Source organism: Vidua macroura, chromosome 6, assembly GCF_024509145.1.
Source record: "Vidua macroura isolate BioBank_ID:100142 chromosome 6, ASM2450914v1, whole genome shotgun sequence".
NCBI lineage: Eukaryota > Metazoa > Chordata > Aves > Passeriformes > Viduidae > Vidua > Vidua macroura.
In genome coordinates this window covers 56,585,879-56,606,579 of record NC_071576.1, presented here as the reverse complement: position 1 = coordinate 56,606,579, position 20,701 = coordinate 56,585,879, and the positions used below count along the sequence as shown (strand labels likewise).

General features: G+C 56.4%; 2 protein-coding genes across 2 annotated transcripts; one reads left to right on the top strand and one right to left on the bottom strand.

The window, feature by feature from the left end:
• Positions 1 to 267: 267 nt before the first annotated feature.
• INCENP (inner centromere protein) lies at positions 268 to 13,951 on the top strand. Its single transcript, XM_053980782.1, has 17 exons — positions 268 to 491; positions 579 to 689; positions 1,211 to 1,947; positions 3,277 to 3,328; positions 3,486 to 3,519; positions 4,915 to 4,993; positions 5,460 to 5,511; positions 6,001 to 6,118; positions 6,202 to 6,336; positions 7,980 to 8,089; positions 8,437 to 8,557; positions 9,252 to 9,374; positions 9,567 to 9,739; positions 10,005 to 10,095; positions 10,605 to 10,718; positions 11,827 to 11,986; positions 12,427 to 13,951. The coding sequence occupies exons 1-17, from the start codon at positions 319 to 321 to the stop codon at positions 12,639 to 12,641; spliced, it is 2,598 nt and encodes an 865-aa protein (XP_053836757.1). The 5' UTR covers positions 268 to 318; the 3' UTR covers positions 12,642 to 13,951.
• A 352-nt stretch (positions 13,952 to 14,303) lies between these two features.
• On the bottom strand, positions 14,304 to 19,531 carry VPS51 (VPS51 subunit of GARP complex). The gene is made up of 10 exons (XM_053979278.1): positions 19,267 to 19,531; positions 18,674 to 18,803; positions 18,183 to 18,329; positions 17,783 to 17,999; positions 16,906 to 17,638; positions 16,510 to 16,728; positions 15,996 to 16,217; positions 15,710 to 15,831; positions 15,167 to 15,254; positions 14,304 to 14,834 (listed from the first exon to the last, which is right to left on the bottom strand). Exons 1-10 carry the CDS (start codon positions 19,477 to 19,479, stop codon positions 14,574 to 14,576), a joined length of 2,352 nt encoding a protein of 783 aa, XP_053835253.1. The 5' UTR covers positions 19,480 to 19,531; the 3' UTR covers positions 14,304 to 14,573.
• Positions 19,532 to 20,701: the final 1,170 nt, after the last annotated feature.

Here is a 20,701-nt window from a genome sequence, read left to right as displayed (position 1 = left end):
TTATCCCCGGCCTCCGCCAATCACAGCGCACACCTCCCGATCTCCGGGCGTTTATTGGTTGTTTTGCCCGTCCGTCAATCCCCAGCTATTAAACGGAGAGGCCTGTGGCCACGCCTCCTCAAGCCCCGCCTTCTGAGCCGACTCCTCCAGGAGCATAGAGACGGGCAAGCAGAGCGGCGCCGAGTGCGAGCCCTTCCCTTGGCAGCCAATGGGAAGGGCGGGCCGTAGGCGGGAGGCGGGCGGTGATTGGCTGTCGCGGGGGGGCGGGGCCGCGTTTGAACGGCGTGCGGCGCGCGCGCGGCCGTTGGCGCTGGAGCGATGGCGGCGAAGGCGGCCGCGGCGGCGATGGGGCCTGCGGCGGTCGCGGCGCGAACGATGGAGCTGCCCTCAGAGGGCGACCGGCGTCTGGCCCAGTTCCTGCGGCAGGTGGACGAGACCGATATGGTGTGGCTGGATGAGATCTATGAGGAGGCGGTCAAGATGTTTGTCAGGTACCCGCATCCCGCTCCCCGCTAGGCCCCGGCCGCTACCGGCCGCCCTTCGTGCTGATCCTACCTTGATCTCTCCTTCCTCTTTAGCAACTACAACGAGGAGCTCGAGCTGATGCCCAAGACGCCGTCGCAGAAAAAACGGCAGCGGAGGAAGCGGCTGTCGGCCTTGCAGGAAGAGCAGGAGCCCGGCAGGAAGCGGTGAGGGGCAGTGGGAGCGGGGATCGAGGAGCCCCGTTCGGGGCGGGCTGCGGAAAGGGAGAGCGCAGAGGGTGTCCTCGGGGTCTGGAGAAGGGAGGGAGCCCGTGGGAGGCGGAACAGACCTGCTGACAGGGGTTCAGGGAAACAATGCCCTCCACGGAGCATGTCCTGGCGATGCACTCCTTTGTCCAGGGGCAGTTCCCCTTCCTTCGTCCCGCTGGTGTTAAAGGTCTGGTCAGACCCTGTGTCTGGGGCACTGTCGGCTGAAAAACATTGGATTTCGATTCTCATGAGAAGTGCTTTTATTGTTGCCTGGTTCTATGTCCCCGTGTCTCTGTCTGTTATCTTTCTGCTTTAAAGTCATTGCATCCCTTAATTACTGTCTGCATTAGCTGCTTTGTGCAGCTCTGTGTCTCCTGGGCCCATCCCAGGTGTTTTGGCTCCGTGCCTGTATGTGCACGGAAGAACTCGGGGCTGGTCCCGGCTCCTGTTCCCATCTCACCCACTGTTCCTGTGATCAGCCTCTCCAGGAGGAGGAATGGCAGCAGCAGACCTTCTGTGCGATCTTCTCAGCGACTCCAGAACAAAGAAAACCTGGAACTCAGCAGGGCCGAGGCCAAGGAAGATTCTCCACCGCAGCGCGTGACACGATCCCGGGCTGCAGCCTCTGCCAGGAGCTCCAGGGTGGTTCCTGAGACCCCTACTGCCCTGCAGGTAGCAGGGAAGGATCCCTGGGTGGAAGCTAACCACGTTGGTACTGCGGTGCCTCTCCAGAGGAGCAGAGCAAAGCCGGCAGAGCTGCTCCCCACGAGCTCAGGGAATGGCTCTCCCAAGGAATGTGGTGTTCCCAAATCGCCGCTGGTGCCCACAGCCCCTGAGCTGATGGTGCCCTGTACTCCCGAGGCCAGCCAGGCTGTGGCCGAGCTGCAGACAGCGAGGGCAGCCAATGTCACCGTCATCCTGAGCCCAGGGGCTGGACTGAAGGAGGAGGATGGCTCCCCACGGGAACACAACCGGGCTCAGGAGCCCTCCCAGCCCCTGAGGAACAGCCCGGGGACTCCGACCGGCTCCAGGCTCAGCCGCCGCTCCGTGCGCCGGAGCCTGATGGGGAAAGCCTCCCTGAGCCGCAGAACCTCCCTGGCAGAGAAATACTCCCTGGCCAGCAAGAGGGAGAGCATGATCCGGGCATCCACCGCCAGGGCAGCGGGCAAGAAGAGGGCGACTCGGAAGAGATCTGTGTCCTGCAGCTCTGTGGATGGTGAGTTTGGGTGTCATGGGGGGGATTCTGCTTTCTGGGTCTTCAGTGTAGGGGTGGCAGCTGAACTTCCCGGGCTAGACAGGCTGCAGTCCCTCATGGAAGTCCTCCCTGGCTTTCTGGAGCCCCCTGTGAGCATAGGTGACTGAATTCAGCCTTGTAAGTCACCTGGGAGATCAGCCTCAGTGTCTCTATTTCAACGTAGCTTTAACCATTGCTGATTTGCTGGGAGAAGTTGTTAATCCTGGAATCCCAGGATGGTTTGGGTTGGAAGGACCTTAAAGATTATCCAGGTCACTCAAAACCCCATCTAACCTGGCCTTGGACACTCCCAGAAATGGGGCAGCCACAGCTTCTCTGGTCTGCTGGTCTTCCCAGATTCTGTGGGGATAGCTGGCAAAGCTGAGAAGGTTTGGGGATCCAAAAGAGGTGATGGATTCTCTTAAAGCCCTGCCTGTTTCCTTCAAGGTGAATTTCCCATCAGTTCCCTTCTCCTTAGCAGGATCTGGCTGCTGGTTCTAGAGTTCATTTGAGAAGGGAATTTCAAGGCTGGACTTTGTAGATTAAAATTCTCCCACAATTTTACAGTTGGTTGCAGAGGCAGATTTAGGCTAGGACAATCTCATCTAAACTGCTGGAATTATTAAACAAGCAAGCTGGAGATTCTTCATCAGGAACTGGAGTGACAGGACAAGGGGAAATGGGTTCAGACTGAAAAAGGGGAAATTTAGATGGGATATAATGAAAGAATTGCTCTGTTTGAGGGAGGCCAGGTCCTGGCACATGTTGATGGAGAAGCTGTGGGTGTCCAAGGCCAGGTTGGAGAGGGCTTGGAGCAACCTGGGCTAGTGTAAGGTGTCCCTGTTCAAGGCAGGGGGTGGGACTGGACGAGCTTTAAGGTCCCTTCCCATCCCAACCAGTCTCTGATTGTTTGATACTATGGTTATTCATGGCAGGTTCTGGCTGTGCCAGAGCTCCTGAGCTCAGTGCAGCAGAACCAGCTGGAATGCTGGTTTGGGAAGCAGCATTCCCACTGTAAATAAGGCTGGCTCTAACTGCTGTTGATGTCCAGTCAGATCCCTGCAGATAAGCCCAAGGCCCATTAATGCCAATTCGTGGAATATCACCCTGAACTCATCCATAATTGAAAACTGCTTTCCTGCACTGGAACTGCTGGCCATGTTCCTGCAGTGCCACCTGGGTGTGCTCTTGTGCCCCACCCTGCCCCAGGGCAGGACAAACCCCTCTGCAGTGTCTGGAGCTCCTTATCCCAGCAGATCCTTGGCTGCATGCCAACCTTACAGCTCAAGTGTGTTTCTTCCTCTCCCATAGCCTCCAGCTCCATAAGTGTGCCAGAGGATGAGGAAACCGTTGTCAAAACTGGGTGAGAATGCTTTCAATTGTTTATTTATTTACTCATCCTCACTACCCTGCTTGCAGGACTTTTTCACTGCTATTCTTGATGTAAAATCTAAGTGGCTTCCCAGTTTCCTCAGTTTTGCTAAGCACAACCCCTTTTGTCTTTCTTTTTTTTTTTCTAGGCCTCCTCTTGGACCCTCCACCCCCTCCAAGCTGGTAAGATTTGGACAGGGATTAAAAGCATTTGTGCCTGTGTGGATTTGGGAGAAAAATGTGTGGGATTACACCCTACTGGGAAATCTGGGAGCTCTGGCTGTGGATTGTCAGACTTTGTAACCTGTCCCCGTAGCAGTGAGTGAGGAAGGCACAGAGCGTCTGGCTTAGAGGTGCACGAGCCCATCCGAGCCTCTGTGGTTCTGGTACTCAGACTAGGGAAAGTCTTAATCACTACATTTCAGAACCAGTAAAACCAAAACCAGCAAAGTTTTCTTTGGGAAATGAGCACCTGTGACCCGTGGCTTTGGGTGCTTTGTTCTGTCAGAAGGGTGTTACAGGCTCGGATGCTTGCCAAGATTCTCTGACTTTCCTCTGTCATTTTCCTAAATCTGTTGAAATTGTTGCACACCACCCTGAGCCTGACCTCAGGGCTGAGTCCTGCTTGGCTCTTCCTTCTTAACCTCTTGCTAGAGATCATTGTGTGAAGATTCAGTCCCCAGTCTTTACAGATAAAAAAACCCTTATAGTTCAGGGAAGTTTGGTTCAGCTGGTGTCATGGTTTGCATGCTGTATTTTTAAAGCTTCTTTTGACCTTTTGGTCAATCCTGCAGGTAATTCAACCCTTGTTAGTTTGGACAAACGTGGAAATTTGTGAATATTATTGAGGTCAACACTTTCCCTCCACAATCCTCAATGAGGAATTAATCCTGGGATCATGTCAGTGTTTTGTCCAGAATAAATTTCAATTAGCAGAGCCTGAATTAATGGAGCAGAGCAGTGACCTGAAGCACTTGTGAAAACAAGGAGAGCTGTTACGAGTGTGCAGAAACTCAAAAAAAGTCAGTTTTTCTAGGCTCTGCAGAAGCAACTGGGGAGGATGAATTCTCCATCAATCCCTTTTCTCTTCCCAGTGCAGCACTGTGAATTGCTGACCAGGAGGTAATGCTGGTGCTGTTAGGAGAGAGTAATTCCAGAACCACAACCCATTATCCCAGCGGAGCCTAAGTGCAGAGGCAGAGCAGCGATGGGTATCCCATAACAAACAGATAAATCATGGAAATGAGCCATTTGCCTGCTGTGTCCAGGCTCCCCACTCGTCACTGCTCAGGGAAATGGGCACACTGGCTCTGGCCAGAGCTCCAGCAGCACAGATTTACAGCTTGGAAGGCTCCTGGCCTTAATAGTTGATGAGCTTGGTTGAGTTTAAGCAGCGCAGATGCTCGTGTTAATGTCCCTGCCTCTCCTGATGATGCAGCATCCAGGGCTTTGCCAAGAGGTGGTTTGGCATTCCCTGGTAATGCTGCTGACCATACCTGTGTCAGAACCACCCCACAATCTGAACCAGGAACAGTTTCCATGTGTGATTGTCCTGAAACCCCTTTGCTTTTCCCACAGGATTCCCAAAACCCTCGGATGTCCCTTCGCTCCCACACAGTCAGCAAACAAGGGCAGCCCCAGGAGCCAAAAAGCAATGGTAATTCCAGAGGGTTTTGGGGCAGCACTTTGGGAAGTTATCATTTTGGGAGGCTGGCTGGGAAGCTGGAAAGATTGACTGGTTAATTTGAGAGCTCAGTTTGAAAGATTAATTAATGTTTGATGAGCAGGGATTTGTTTCAGACAATTAGCAGTGAGAAAACTCTGTGCTGGAGTTATTTCCATCCTGGCAAGCACATGGAGATGGTTATAATGAGGCTGGAGGGTTGTGGGAGGCCCAGTTGAGCTCTGTTGCTGAAGCTGTGCAGAACCCAGACAGCTTTGGACAGCTCTGCTTTGTCTGGAGTTTCCACGTGGGAATGCTGCCATGTGAGCCAGGTCCTGCCGTGCCCACTCATGCAGGTGGTTTTGCTGTTCAGTGAGCTGCTACATCCCTTCTCTGCTGTCAAACTTGTGTTGAGGGGATTTTTCCTGCTAGAACTCACTGTGTAACTGTTCTCTTTCAGAAAACAACTTAAATAAGAATGGGGAGACCCTGGAGCCACCCCAGAGTGCCAGGTATGTCCTGGTTGGAAGTGTCTTGGGCAGGCTGTGGTCCTGTTCCAAACAGGTTCAGTGCTGAGACATTATTCACTGGCCTTCAGTGTTTGTGAAACTTCTGCAAATAAGTTTTCCCTGCCTCCATGATTCTGTGATTTAATTTTTATTTTCTACTGCATTAGGATTTTATTTATTGGTTAACTGTGTATGCACGGTCTTGGAATCACAGACTGATTTGGGTTAGAAGGGACATTAAAGCCCATCCAGTGCCATCCCCTGCCCTAGGCAGGGACACCTTCAACTATCCCAGGTTGCTCCAAGCCCCAGCCAATCTGTCCATGGACACTTCCAGGCATGGGGCAGCCACAGCTTCTCTGGGCAACCTGTCCCAGGGCCTCCCCACACTGGAATCTCTCTTAAGCCCAGGATAGCTTATGGCCCTTTCCAGCCCTGACTTGGAGGCATGAGGAGGATTTGCCCAGTGTGATGGCCTGTGCTGTCTCACAGGAGGAAGCCGAGCTACAAGAGAGCCGTGGATGAGCGCTACGACCACCAGCAGGCAGAGGAGGGAGGGCTGTCTCCTCTCAGGAAGAAGACTCCATCTCCAGTCCTCCCAGCCAGCAAGGTGAGGTCCTTGTAACCCTGGCCATGCCTCAGCAGGACCCTTTTTTACCCATCTGCACTCACACTTTGCTGTTCCTCCCACAGGTGGTGCGTCCATTCAAAACATTCCTGCACACTGTGCAGAAGAACCAGCTCCTCATGACACCGAGCTCTGTGGGGAGGAATGGAGTCATAAAATCCTTCATCAGGTACAACACCCCTCTCCAAGTTGATCCCAAGGTAAGAGGAGGCTCTGCTCTAAGCCAGTACATGGTGGTTTCATTAAGTGCCTAACTTAAAGCACAGCTGTGAGAGAAGCTTTGCAACCCATTTGAAACTGAGTGATTTGAAGCACTCTGTTTACACTTAAATAAATAGAATTTGGGTTAGTCAGCTTCCTGAAGAATTCCAGTTTGAACTCCAAGCTTTATTCCTGCATCATTCCCCTGTGTTATTGGCAAGTAACAGTCAGAGATGAAAACTGGGAAACAGAAATCGAGTGGATTGTGCATGTTGAGTTGTATTGATAACTGAAGCCAGGTCTCCTATTCTCAGGTCTGGCCTGATCCCAGGTCTCCTTTATAGGACTTCTCTCCTGAGTGAGATTGAGCAAATACCTCTTAAATTCAAACTTTGGAGGTAGCTTCCTGGATTCACTCACAGCCATGCTGGAAGCCACATGCCAAGTAGGAATTGCTCATATTCGTGATACCAAACAACTTACCTGCAAAGCAGCTACCTCTGGGGCTGGTTTCTCCTTGCAGGAGAGCTGAGAAGGAGAAAGAGGAGGACAGGATGCAGGAATTGGTATTCCTGCATCTAGCAGCCTAATGGCAGAGCTTCCTAGAGCTGTGCTCAGAGGCTGGCTGTGCTCCAGCAGGTCAGGGAAGGCCATTGGGAAGCAGTGAATGATTCCAGCTTCAATCTCGCTGGGCCCCTGCTGATGATAGTGTCAGCCCTACAAAGGAATTAATAAGATGAGAAAAGAGTCTTGTGGCTAGAGAGTGCTTCCTCTGCTGCTGTCAGTTCGTGGAATGATTTAGGTTTCATTCCAGTGCAGGCAGCGCCCCCTCAGGAGTTTTTCCATGTGGGAGCTGAACATAACTAAATAGCAGCAGAGCAATAAGATACAATTGTTAGTTTTATATTAACCAGTTTGGATGCTGACAGTACCAAGCATTTACAGCATGGAGCCTAGTGTAAGGGATTCCCTTGGATAATGCCCGTGCTGATCTGTGGCTTTGTGCTGAGACCAGGCCTGCTTTGGCATGGAGTGGGCTGATGTTAGTCCATTTGCTGTGGTTGTAGTGGTGGCTGGATCTTGCTCCCCTGGCCGACAGCATGCCTAGGCTGGCTCAGGAAAACGAGGAGAAAGCCCCTGGTTCTGGCTGGCACATGGATCTGGCTGCGTGCCGGAGCGAGCTGGGAGCTCTCGGAGCGCTCGTGGTTCACCACCAGACCGAGCCTCGTGGGAGGCGCAGGCGCCAGTGGGAGCTCAAGGTGTTTCCTGGAGCGCCATCTGTCCCCGTGTTCGCCGCAGGAAGCGGGAGCCGTGCCAGGCATTAGCGCTGCTTGATGGCTCCTTTGCACCAAAAGAAGGCACGGGGCTGGCTGCCTGCAGTCCCTGAGGATGCTGCCTGGGCTTCCAGAGCTGATGCTCCTGTTTCAACACTCTACCTTCTCCTCGTGCTCCCTGAGATTCACACCAGTGTTTTCCTTGTCTATGTCCATTCGTGACCAGGTCACGAGCTCTGCTCCAGGGCTGTCACCATCCCATATTCCTGCCTGCAGCTCCTTGCTGTCACGTCTGGGCCCTTGCCCAAAGCATCTGAGGTGGGAAAGAGCGCTGGCCACTGGGTACAATGACATTCAATTCCCCTCAGGAAAAGGAGAGGCACAAGCTGGAGACTCTGCGGAAGAAGCAAGAAGCTGAGCAGCTGAGAAGGCAAAAGGTGGAGGAGGAGAAGAAACGGCGACTCGGAGAGGCGAAGCTGTGAGTAGATGTGGTCACACTGCTCTTGGCCACCTGTAGGTTCCTGTGTCCAGGTGTGTTATCTTGCAGGAACTGTGCAAGAAGCAGAACCTCCTGTGGACACAGGCAATGTTTTTCCTTGGGGTATCCCTGGAATGCTGATACAGAGCATTGACTGTCCTTGCTGCCCACTGGTGCAGCTTTTTGTCTTGAGTCCCCACTTTCTGACAGAACTTAAACATGGCTGGTGCTTAAATGAATGGGGAATTTGGGCCACTGAATTTCCTGCTGTGTCTTTTTGGCCTTGTGCTGAGCTGAGGGGAGCTCACCTGGCTGGAACACGATGGTGAGCCAGGCTGTGTCCTCAGGAAGCGCGAGGAACGCCTGCGCAAGGTGCTGCAAGCCCGGGAGCGGGCAGAGGAGATGGAGAAGGAGAGGAAGAGGAGGATCGAGCAGAAGATGGCGCTGTTGGATGAGAAGACCGAGAAGGTACAGCCCCTGCAGAGCTTGTTTGGGACAATCAGTAGCCACTGGGGCAGTTGGCACCACACAGATGTGCTCTCTGGAAAAAGGGGCATGGAGGCTGATTGGATTCTGGAGGCTGAACAAAAAGTAGATGAATAAAGAACTTTCCAGAGCCTTGATGATCCTGAGGGACAGCCTTTCTCTGGCTACAGCAAATGGCAGCAGAACCACTGTTTTTCCATAATCACAAATCTAAATGGGCTATATTAATGCTCTGGTAGATGGGAGAAGGACTTGCAGTAGATAAAGGTGGCCTAATGGCCCCAAGGTTTTATTTGCTGCTTTTCCCAGCTGAGTAATAGCTGGACAGGGGAAAGCAAACATCCTTCCTCCAGAGCCTTCCTCAGATTCCAGTCTTCCAGGCAATTTGTGCAGAGGCCTAGTGGTCATTTGTCTGCTTTAATTATCCCCAGCTGCGTGTCTGATTGCATGGCTCTGAGGTTATATACCAATGGCTTTGTGGGACTGGATGTGTAAAACCCCAGGATGGGGTCAGCTCTTCCTGGAAGGGTGCAATACAAGGTCATTGCCCTAAATATGACCTTTTTAAAACAGAGCACAGGCCCCCTTAGTTGCTGAGGGAAAAGGAGGGAGGGTTTTCCCTGTGAGGAGTCCTGCTGTGCTGTCCTACCTGAGACTGGCTCTATGTGTGCTCCAGGTGCGGGAAGAAAGACTGGCAGAGGAGAAGATCAAGAAGAGAGTGGCTGCCAGGAAGATGGAGGAAGCTGAGGCCCGGCGCAGACAAGAGGAGGAGGCCAGGAGACAAAGAGCTCTGCAGCAGGTGTGTGTGTGGGCCTGTTCTGTCCCACAAGCAGAGCTGGACAAGGGATCCACCTGCCTTGGGCACTGGGAATTTACCCCCAGGATGTTTCCCTGCCATGTAGCAATGAGGATTTGGGTCAAGTGAGAGGTTCCTGTTGCTTCCTCTGGAGCCTGCTCCTGTCAGGTGAGTAACTCCTGCCTGGGCTTACAGGAGGAGGAGGAGCGGCGGCGCAGGGAACTGATGCAAAAGAAGAGGGAAGAGGAGCAGGAGCGTGCCCGGAAGATCGCCGAGCAGAGGCAGGCAGAACAGGAGCGGGAGAGACAGTTGGCTGCAGAGAGAGAACTGGAGAGGAAGAGGGAGCAGGAGCGGATCCAGGCAGAAAAGTAAGGCAAAATCCCCATTTATGTACCAAATTCTGGGATGGGATTGAAACGCAGCCAGAGCAGAGGGCAGGAGTGGAAGGCTGGAGCAGCAGGGAGCTGCAGTGACCTGGCAGCACAGCTCTGGACTGTTGCTGGTGCTGGGCTGCCAAGGGGGAACTCTGGGCTCAGGGATGTCAGGAGTGTGGCGGGGAGTGCCTGAAGAGCTGTGAGCGAGGGAGGGCCCTGGTGTGGTTCTGGGAGTGAGGGCCTGTGCTGTGGTTCCCAGGCTCCGGGAGCAGCAGGAGAAGGCTGCCCGCCTGCAGAAGGAAGAAGCGGCTGCTAAGGAGCGGCTCCGGATGGAGATGGAGAAAAAGGAGGTAAGTGATTGATTTTTGGGAAGGGATAGAGCCACACAGTCTGGCCTCAGCAGCTGTTGCTGTTGGAGCAACTCAGCTGGGATGCTGTGGGGAGCCCTGAAGACCTACTGGGGCACTTCTGAGCAGGAAGTCAGACTTGTGTGGCACGGTTACAATACCATGGGGAGACTTGGCCTCTAAAATTACTGTTTACTAGTCTAGAAAGAGGCCAAGATCAGTAGCACAGACTTCTGCAGGTGGTCAGCTGATTTCTGGCTTTTATAGCCCCAAGATAAAGTCAGCAGCAAGTTTTCCAAGGTGGGAGGCCCTGGTTTGTCAGAGAAAGGCAGCTGATACTCTGGCCTGGGGGTCAGTGTGTTTGTGCCCTTCTGAGGAAGCTGCACCATGTCCCAGGTGCTCCTCAGCAGTATGAGGAACTGAGGTGCTTGAATATTTTGCCTGCCACAAAGATGGATGGCTGGGTTGGCAGTGTAGTCCCCAAGGGTAATCCCGTGGGTGTTGCTTGGCAGAGGGAGCAGCAGATGCTGGCGGAGAAGAAGAGGCAAGAGGAAGAGCAGAAGAAACTGACAGAGGAGCAAAAGGCCAAAGACAATGCCCGGGCACCGCTCCTGGAGAACAAGGAGGTAACTTGGGATGGGTCCTTAGGGGTGTCAGCAGAGTTTAGTCCCAGCACTGATCCACTCTTGCCTTGGGCAGTTCCACCCTCTGCTTTTATCTGCCTTTTCAATAACACAGGAATTCTTTAAATCCTGGTTATCTGGGGTTGACTCCATGCATATTTCAACGACAGAGGGAAGGAAGCAGGAGGGATTGGACAAGGTTCCTGGCCGTGGGTAACACAGCAGCTGTTGGAGCTGTCTTAAATGCCTCTTAAATACCAGAATGACCTCAGGGGCAGAAAGTGCTGAGTTTTATTTCGGGTCAAATTTGGGAACAGCCACAAGGTGTCAGCAGAGCCTGTGGAATGGTGGTGGTTTGGCTCGGGAGAATCCTGAGGGTGTGTGTTCTTATCCGGACAACAAACACGTGGCTCTTGTCTCTTTGCAATGCTCAGAATCTTAATCTTTAAGTGCAGGACCAGTGGGTGGAAGTTAATGTCACTGGACACAAAGCCATGAATGGGGGTCTCTGGTGGGGAAGGACAACTGTGTCCAACTCTTCAGAGACTCATTTACTGATTGAAAATAGAATTTCTGCTGAAAATTTCCAGTTGACAAAACATGTAATTTGCAGTTGAAGGTTTTCTCCTGCCCTTACACTTTCTGCCCGTGCAGCTCCCATCAGCGTGAGCTCGATTTGGCTGAGCTGGTGGGCAGGTTCTCTGTACAGCAATTAGCAGTTTTATATCATTAATCAGGCCCAGAAGTTGGGTTGCAGAGTGTTTAGAGCATGTGACTCTGCTCCAGCGACATAAAACCTCCAGTTAACCTTGGCTTGGCTGGAGTGGAGCTCTGTTCTACAGGACCCATTTGATTCATCTACTGCTGTGCGCTCATGGCACAGATGGCAAATTAATCAGCCTAATTAAACAGGAGAAGGCCATGCACAGCCATCATTGGGTCACAACTTTGGAACTTGGGTCAAGCTCTCAGGTCCAAACTTGAGAACTGCCAGACTCAGGGCTTGCTATGAGGTGACAGAGCAGGAGGTGGGGACAAGCTGGTCCTGCTATAGCTTGGAGCCTGGTGATGCTGCTGCATCCAACACCTGTGGAATATATCTCCCTTCTAGAATTCCCCTGCCTGCAACTCGTACGAGATGACTCCACAGAGCAGGAAGGAACTCAAGGTGCCTTTGGCAAGCTCCAATGACTATGGGATGGACCTGAACAGCGACGACTCGACAGATGACGAGAGCCAGCCACGCAAGCCCGTCCCTGCCTGGGCCACCGGTATGTGTGGGGGGGGGATGTGTGTGTCCAGGACCCCCAGCAGACTGTGGGAGCTGCTGTGGGGTTTTGCCCAGTTCCTCCTGCCTGGAGGAGTTTAAAGTACTCCAGCATGAAATGAGTACTGCTGTGTCCAAGACTGGACAGGGGCTTGGAGCGACCTGGTCTAGTGGAAGGTGTCCCTGCCCATGGCAGGGTGTTGGAGCTTAGATGAGTTTTAAAATCCCTTCCAACCCAAACTATTCCATGATTCTATGTGGAATGTGGTATCAGGGGGCTCCTCCACCACTTGGGGATCTTGTCACAACGTGATGGGGGGCAAATACACTGCTAAGCTGCCTTGGAGTGATGAGAGATCAGCAGAGCGTGGACAGGCCTCATACAGCAGCCTACACAGCAATCCCAATTAACAAAATTAACGCAAGCCTTATCTGTTCCTGCAGGGAATCAGCTCAGCCAGGCTGTGATCCGGCAGTACTACAACCCCCCTGACCTGGACGCGCTGTTCGGGGCCATCCCCAGCCCCAAGCTGGAGCACATCTTCTACAAGAACAAACCCCGCTACTTCAAGCGCACGAGCTCGGCCGTGTGGCACTCCCCGCCCACCGTGGCGGCCAAGCCAGCCCTGGGGCTGCCCTGTGGCCTCAAGAAGCCCTGAGGTGAACACAGGTGTGCAGCAGGTGTGCCTTCCTGTCTCCAGGTGAGGAAGGAGTCACTCTTCACTTTAAGTATTTAGGTTCTAGCATTGAATAAATGGCAGCTTTTCCTGGGTTCCTGCGCCTCGGTTTGCGGGGCTGGTTTCTCTCAGGCAAAGCCACGAGGTTCTGCCCGGGACGTGCCTCTCTCGTACCCTTAGCTTGGAGCTGGCATGGACTCAGACCTTCAGCGGGTGAGGGGTGTCACCCGAAGCTGTGGGATTCCCCCCTCTGTCACACAGGCCTGGCAGGCCCTGCCATTCATCAGTTGTACTGTGCTGCCCTCGCGGCCTGTGACAGCCAGGGACCACTGCACCAGGGCACAGTCCGGCCTGCTCTACCGCTCTTCTCAGGAAGGTGTTCCCAGGTGTGCTCTTCATCTCCTGCAATCCCAAAGGGATTCGTTGCTCTGTTCCCTACCTGTGTGGTGGTGTCCATCAGCTGGACACAGCTGATGTTGGCACGGCTGGGGCAGGAACACCGTGAGGGTCTCAGTGACGTTCCGCCAGCTGTGGAGAGAAGTGACCATGGTGTGACCATGTCCCCGAGGACCCGCAAGTGTGAGCCAGCTCTAGGCCTTGATAGGAGAAACTCTGCAAGGGTTTTGGCAGATTTTTTTTTTGTTTCTCAGTGAAATTCCATCTGTGAGGCCAGATGGGATTTAAGAGGATGTTTTTAACCTTAATCCCTCTTGTTCACCCTCGGCTGTGGCTCAGCATCAGCTCGTTGTCTCTCGGCCTGTTTAGCACTTCCTGTTCAGTGAGCCACTGCTAACCGGACTCTGGCCAACCCAATTTCAATGAAACAAAAATTCCAGCTCAGCCTTCCCATTCCAGGAGTCTGTGGTGATTTAGTCATTCCTTCTGCACCTAGCCCAGCCCTGTAAAACCCCTGTTGATACTGTGCTTTGTGTGAGGGGTCATGATCCTGTCTGTGTGTCTGTAGCCAACACAATGTTTGCCAGCAAATGTTCTTCAAAAGAAGCATAATATTACATTTTGTTTTTAAATTAAATACAAAAGGTTTTGTATTTAAATACACTGGTGTCTGTATGCTGGGGCTGCTCTGCATGTGCAGATCTGTATCTGTGGAGAGTCTGCTGCTGGGGTTGTTCTGTAGATTCAGGTCTGGCTATTGCTGTCTGTACCCATGAAGTGCCTGTGTTTCCACTGGCTGTCCTGTGCACCCAGGTCTGTATCCGCGTGACCAAGATTTCTTGTACAAAAGCTTCTGAGTTGGCCAAACAGTGTTGGATAAAGTGAATTTAATCATTTCTGGGCTCCTCACAGCTTTTTGTTACAGAAATTGAGGGTTTGGAGTCTTGTCTCTTTTGTGTCAATTCCTCAAAGCAAGGATGTCCTGCCTGGGGAGAACTGATCTCCTGTGGAAAATCTGTGTCCCTGTGGGTTCCCCAGCACTTTGTAGCGCCCGTGGAGGCTTTTTGATTTTTAAGGCTGATTTTTGGAGGCTGATTTTTAAGGTTTGGGGCCCTCGTGGCTGTGGGTCCATTGGGGACATCGCTCAGTGCCCAGCCCCTGTCCCTGTGCTATCAGCCCAGCTGCAGGTGGGACCCCACTGTGTACAGGGCCAGCTCCCACCCCCCAGGCACAGACAGGGACACAACATTCAATTCAACTCACACATAATTTATTAGTGACAAAGGGGCTGTCTCCAGGCACGAGGGGATGTCACCAAGGTGGGGGGATAACACTGTGTCACTGGGCTGGGGAGGCAGTGGGGAAGTGGGGTTTGAACAACATGGCGCAACCCGGTGTGAAGACAAGGTGTCCTCATGTTGGGAAGGACACCTCATGTACGTGTGGGGACTCACAGGGCCCAGGTCTGTCCCCAGAGGTGTAACGGGCCCCATGTGTGGCACGTCCCCGTCCCTCATGCTACCCGCGCTCGCAGATGAGCTCGACGACGCTGTGCTCCATGGGGACGGGGTCAAGGCAGCGGTGGGCAGCGCTGGCGGCCACCTCGTCCAGCAGCCCCTGCACCACGCGCTCGTCGGAGGCGAAGCGCCACAGGTAGAGCTGCAGGTAGTGCCCGTCCACCTGCACCTGCTGCAGCCCGAAGCGCCCCAGCGTGCGCAGCCGCACGCACTCCAGCAGCGTCTTCAGGCTGATCTTGATGATCCCCGTCAGCACCGACACCTGTGTGAGGGGACAGCGGGAACATGTGGCATGCGGGCGCGGGGATGGTATCCACACGGGATGCGGGGAAGGTTGTCCTGACTGCCACTCCCCATGTAACTCCAGAGCATGGGGACGTGTGGCACATGGACACCCTTGACCTGGTTGCTATGCAGATCCCACTCTTCCCCTCAGAGTCCTAGGGCAGGGGACACTGGGAACACCCTTGTCCTGGACATCAGCTTCCGGGGACACCCTGAGCCCTGACACCAGGGACATGTGGCAGTGGGAAGGTAGGTAATTTGGGACTTCTGGGGATGTTTAGGGACATGGTGGTGTCCACATGACCTCACCTTGTTAAACTCAACAGGGCTGAAGATATCGATGCGCTCAGAGAAAAGCTTCTGGATGTTGCTGAGCAGGTGGGTATCCATGGGGGCACTGAGGACATGGACACAGGGACAGTCAGGGACTTGACAGAGCCAAGGATGTGGGGATGGGAACACAGGGACCGTTAGGGGCCACAGAAAGGGTCAGAGGACACAGGGATGCTTTTGGGGACAGAAAGGTAGGGGAATGTGAGGATGGCCCCAGGACACAGAGGGACGGCCCCAAGACAACTGAGGGACTCAAGGATGATGGGGATCACCAGGGGATTCTGGGACAGTTGTAAGGAACACAGGGATTGTTGGGACAAACAGAGATCATCATTAGGACGGTCTGGGGATATGGGAACAGCTAAGGGCTGTCAAGACAGCCTGGGACAGTCTGGGATCATGAAGAGGGTACAGTAGATACTCAAGGAGTGACAGGAAGCCCAGGGGTGCCCGGGTGGCCCAGGCAGTGACACAGGGAGCCTGGGGGTGCCAGGGTGACCCAGGGGTGGCAGGGCTGACCTGGGGGTGTAGCTGGGGGCATAGCGGCCAGGCGCCCGCGAGCTGCTGTAGACGGAGAAGGCGCGCCGGCTGGAATCGCTGCTCTGCGCCCGCCTCACACCCTCCTCGAAGAGCTGCCCCACCTGTGGGTGGTACCACACCCTCAGCACCCACACTCCCCTCCTGGGACCCCCCAAAGCACCCAGCATCCCTCAAAGTCTTTGTGAGCCTCCCACACCCATCCAGAATCCCCAAAGGGCCACACAGGGATCTTGGACAACCCCCTCAGCCCCGGTGTCGGCCCGACCTGGACGTCGATGGCGGTGATGTCCTCCACCACACGCTTCATGACGGCGCGCACGTTGCGCGGCTCGACGGTGCCCAGCCAGTCGCGCGTCTCGACGCTCTTGCGCAGCATCTGCGCCACGGCCGCGCCCTGCACCTGCACGTAGTGGTCCAGCAGCCGCTGCGCCGCCGCCCGCGCCTCCGCACACAGCGCCGGCCCCGGCGTCACCGCCGGCCCCGAGTCCTGGGGGACACACACAGGCGGGATCAGCCCTGCACCTCCTCTGCAGCACTGTCACCACTGGGAATACGAGGGGCATGAGCACATGTGGAGATGCTTCCCCTCCCTGTGCCTCTACATCTGATGTCCTGGGGGCACAGGGACACTGGGGACAGGTGGGACATTCTGCCTGAAGCAGCATCACTGCCCCTCTTACAGGTCCTTGGGGCTTCAGGGGCTCTTGAGGCCACGCAAATCCCCCCTGAAGATCCCTCACGGACGTGCAGGATCCTCCTAGGGCCATTTAGGGGCTCACCTGGGGCGGGAACTGCTCATCCGTGAGGGTGAGGATGTAGCTGATGGTGGAGTTCTCGTAGTCCAGGCAGAGACGGGCGAGGAGCAGCAGCAGGGCCGGGGGAGCAGCGGGAGCTCCCCGCTCAGCCGGGCCATCAGCGAAGCCACGGGCGGTGCGGCACAGCCAGCGCACGAAGGCCACCACCAGTCCCTCACGCACTGCTGTCACACAGAACTCCCCCTGTGCCACAAATTGGGGGGCAGGTCAAACCCCAAAACTGCCTTGTACAGGCTCCAAACCACCCTGTGTGACCCCCAACCTGCCTTGCGCCACCCACAGATTGCTCCAGTGACCCCCACAATGCCCCTAGCCCCCTCAGCCTGTCCCCCCAAAGCACCCCACCCCGTGTTACCCCACCTTGAAGTAGGGCAGGCTGGCAAAGGCGACGTCCCTGGCGGTGAAGAGCTGCACATAGGCCAGCACGGCCTTGAGCTGGCCCAGCACGGAGGCGGCCAGCGTGGCCAGCAGGTCGGGCAGGCCGGGCCCCTCTTTGCCGGGGGGCCGAGGGGCAGCCAGCGCCTGGCGCACGTCACCCAGGCAGCCCAGGAAGAAGGTCTGCAGGGCGCGCAGGTAGCGGTCGACGCGCTCGCGGGCGGCCCGGGCCACCAGCGCGGCGGCAGCGTCGGCGCCCGCGGGCAGCAGCTCGAGCAGCGCGCGCAGCCGGCGGTGGAAGCGGTCGAGCGCCCGCACCAGCAGGGACGTGTCGCCCAGGCCGCGCTCCAGCGCCAGCCGCCGCTCCAGCAGCGCGAAGTAGCGGGTGGCCAGCGCGGCGGCAAAGGGCTCCAGGCGCCCCGTGTCCTCCCCGCCGAACAGCGCGCGGTACGAGCCGGCCAGCTGGCACAGCGTGCCCACGAAGGCCGAGCTGCCGCGGTCCACGAAGTCCAGGATGTCGGAGGCGGGCGGTGGCGGCGTGCTGGCCGTGCCCGAGGGGTCGGCCGCGGGCAGCTCGGCCTCCAGCGCCGCCAGCTCGGCCTCGAGGCGCGCGCCCGCCTGGCTCAGGAACTCCTCGCTCAGCTCCTCGGCCGGCTCCTCCAGCTGCAGCAGCATCTCCACACACTCGGTGAGTTCCTTGGGATCCAGTGTCTCCTCCCTGGTGGTCGGGAGGGCCCGGGGTCAACAGTGGCATGGCAGAAAACAGGGAATAAGCAACAGAAGTCATCAGTAGGCTCCAGAGTGAACAGCCCCAAACCCGCATTTCCCAGCGCCGCCATGGGCAGGCTCCGGGTGAACGCACCGGAGGCGTGTGCGGAGGCGCTGGGCCAGGTCGGCCATGATGGCGTGGCTCTCGTCCTCGATGGCGCGGAAGGAGGGCAGGTGGCGGTAGTGGCGCAGCACGGCGCGGGCGCGGGCGTGGCAGCGCAGGGCACGAGCTGGCTCCGTCCCTGCCCAGCGCCGCAGCCGCCCCGGCACCTCCACCAGCGCCTGCAGCTTCCGCAGCAGCGCCTGCACCCCTGCAGGGACACGGCGTCAGCGGTGGGGACACAACGGGAGCAGGATGAGACCCGGTGGTGAGACCATCTGCTGGATCTGCCCGCCGTGGGGGACACCCACCCCGTAGATCTGCCCCTCTGCCCCACATGATTCATCCCAATAAACCTCCTTGGATCTGCCCCCTGGATGGCCCCGCTCCGTACCGGCCAGCTGGGCGCCGCGGCGGTGCCGGTCCTGCAGCGCGGCGCTGACGCGGGCGCTCGAGGCGCTGATGGCCGCCATGTTGGCCGCCAGGTCATCCATCTCTGCTTCCATGTGCCGGAAATCTACCTTCATCTTCCGGATGGTGTCTGTGGGACACGAGCCAAGTGCCAAGTCCCTCGGCTGCCTGGGACCCCCCTGGCCCGCCCAGGATTAACACACCACAGCCATAACCCCCCAGGGAAGGCTGGTTGTCCAGTGGCTGTCACTGGGCTCCAGAGTGAACCACCACAATCCCCAGGGCAGCTTCCCAGTGCTGCCAGATTGAACACCCCCAGATCCCCATTTCCCACGGCTGCCATCAGTGGATTTCAGAGTGAACACCCCCAAATCCCCATTTCCCACGGCTGCCATCAGCAGATTTCAGAGTGAACACCCCCAAACTCCTGTTTCCCAGTGCTGCCATCAGTAGGCCCCAGAGGGAACAGCTCACCAGTGGCGGAGATGAATTTGTTGTAGTTCTCGTAGAGCAGGGTCTGCATGTCACTGTCCAGGGCGCGGATCTCCCGGCCCAGCGCGGCCTCGCGGGCCAGGAGCTGCCCCAGGGGACACTCGCTGCGCACCTGAGGGGACAATGGACACTCATCTGCCCCTGGATCCCTCACTGCCGTCTCTGGAGCCCCTTAATTGAGATCAACTGCCCTCCATAGTCAGTCTGGGCCCCTCAGCTTTCCTGCAGGATCCCTAACTGTCCCCCCTGGATTCTCCCGGGATATGGAAGTGTTCTCCAGGAGCCTCCCCTGCCCTCCAGGGCTCCCCCCTGCCCCGATCCATCTGCTGCCGAGCACCTCAGTACCATTCCCACACTGTGGGAATCGGCGTGCACAGGGAAGCAAATCCACAGGGTGCTCCAGGGGGCCCTTTCTGGGATCCCCTCAGAATCCGAAGGTTCTGGGGACCCTGCGGTCCTCCCCCACCCATCGAGGTCCCTCGTGACGCGGCCCCGCGGGGACCTCCCGGGGCCCATCGGAGTCCCGGAGCCCCTGCCAAGGTGGGGGTGCCCGCGGGAGGGGTCTCCGCGCCCACCTTGGTCATGAACACCTCCGGGTCGAAGTGGGGCCCGTTGATGTCGGTGGGGTCCGGGGCCGCCTCGGCCGCCTCGGCAGTGGACGGGCCATAGTAGCGCTGGAGCGGCCCGTGGGGACGCCGCCACCCGCCGCCCCCGGTGCTCCCGCCGGTGGCCTCGGGGCTGCCTGCGGCCCCGCTCCCGGCCCCGCTCTCCGTTGTCACCGCCGCCATCGCGCCGCCGCTTCCGCCCCAGCGGCCACTTCCTGCCTGTCCCTTACGCCACTTCCGGGTTGCCATGGCGACAGGGAAGCGACGCCGGATACGGCGAGGCCCAGTTACCGGGGCCTGGGGCGGCTGCCACGGGGACGGAGCCGGCGCGGCCCGTGTCATGCTGCGCCATGGGGACAAGAACTCTCATGAGGACGCTGACATGGATGGAGACACCGACCCTCGAGGGGTGAATGGCCGCTGCCACCCTTAACCCTGGGCCCGTGTCTCTCACTGTCCCTTTTCACCACTGTCCACCTGTCCGCAGGCCTCCCCGGTGTCCCTGTGAGTCCCCAGTGCATCCTCGTGCTCATCTCCCCGTCACACCGGGCGGGGTCCTGGGGACCCCCACCCCACCCGAGGGTCCCACTCCAGCCCCGGGGTGGCTCCGGGTGATGCTGGAATTGGGCTGTGAGGCTGCAGGTACAACCAGGTGATCGGCCTTGCACCTCACACAAGGAACAAACATCTGGGCTAAAAGGTCTAAAATCAGCTTTATTTACAGCAGGAAAGGCAAAACAAACTCTGCCACGGTGAGGGCCGGGCTGCTCCAAGGGCCTTTAGTCGGGAGTCACCTGCTCCAGGAATCTCAGGCCATTGATTCTTCCCAAGGGAAAGAGCCCAGAGCTGCCACGTTGCACTAGGAAAGCAGGAAGAGCCAGAGGAAGTTCCTGCTGCCTCCTTTGTCCTTGCCTTTCCTGCACGTTTTTTCCCAAATGTGGAAAAGAGCACACCTAATCCAGCCAGGGTGTGTTTTGTGAGCAGTTTGGTACATGGGACAACATTCCCTTCATAGCTGTGGACCCGAGTTAGCCCAAGGGCAAAGGAACACCCAGCCATCCATCCATGAAGAGTGTTTGCTGGAGAGTCTTAATCAGAGGAGGAGGAATGGCTGAGCCCTGGCTGTTACAGGAAGAGAGAAGCAAATAAGCAAACACATCCCCCCAGGCAAGGCAGGGGTTCTTTTTGTACCTTCTAAATGCATAAACAAATCAGCAAATCCCTCCTTGATTCCCCCCCCCACTCCCAACAGCACCTGGGGGGAGTTCCACCTCACTTTATTGGCACAACATCTCCCCAAAGTGCTCTAAAACCAGGATTATATAACCACAATTAAGTGGACCTTCTGCCACCAGATTTCTTTACTCTGATTTAGTAAATTAATTTGCACATGTGTGGGAAGGTT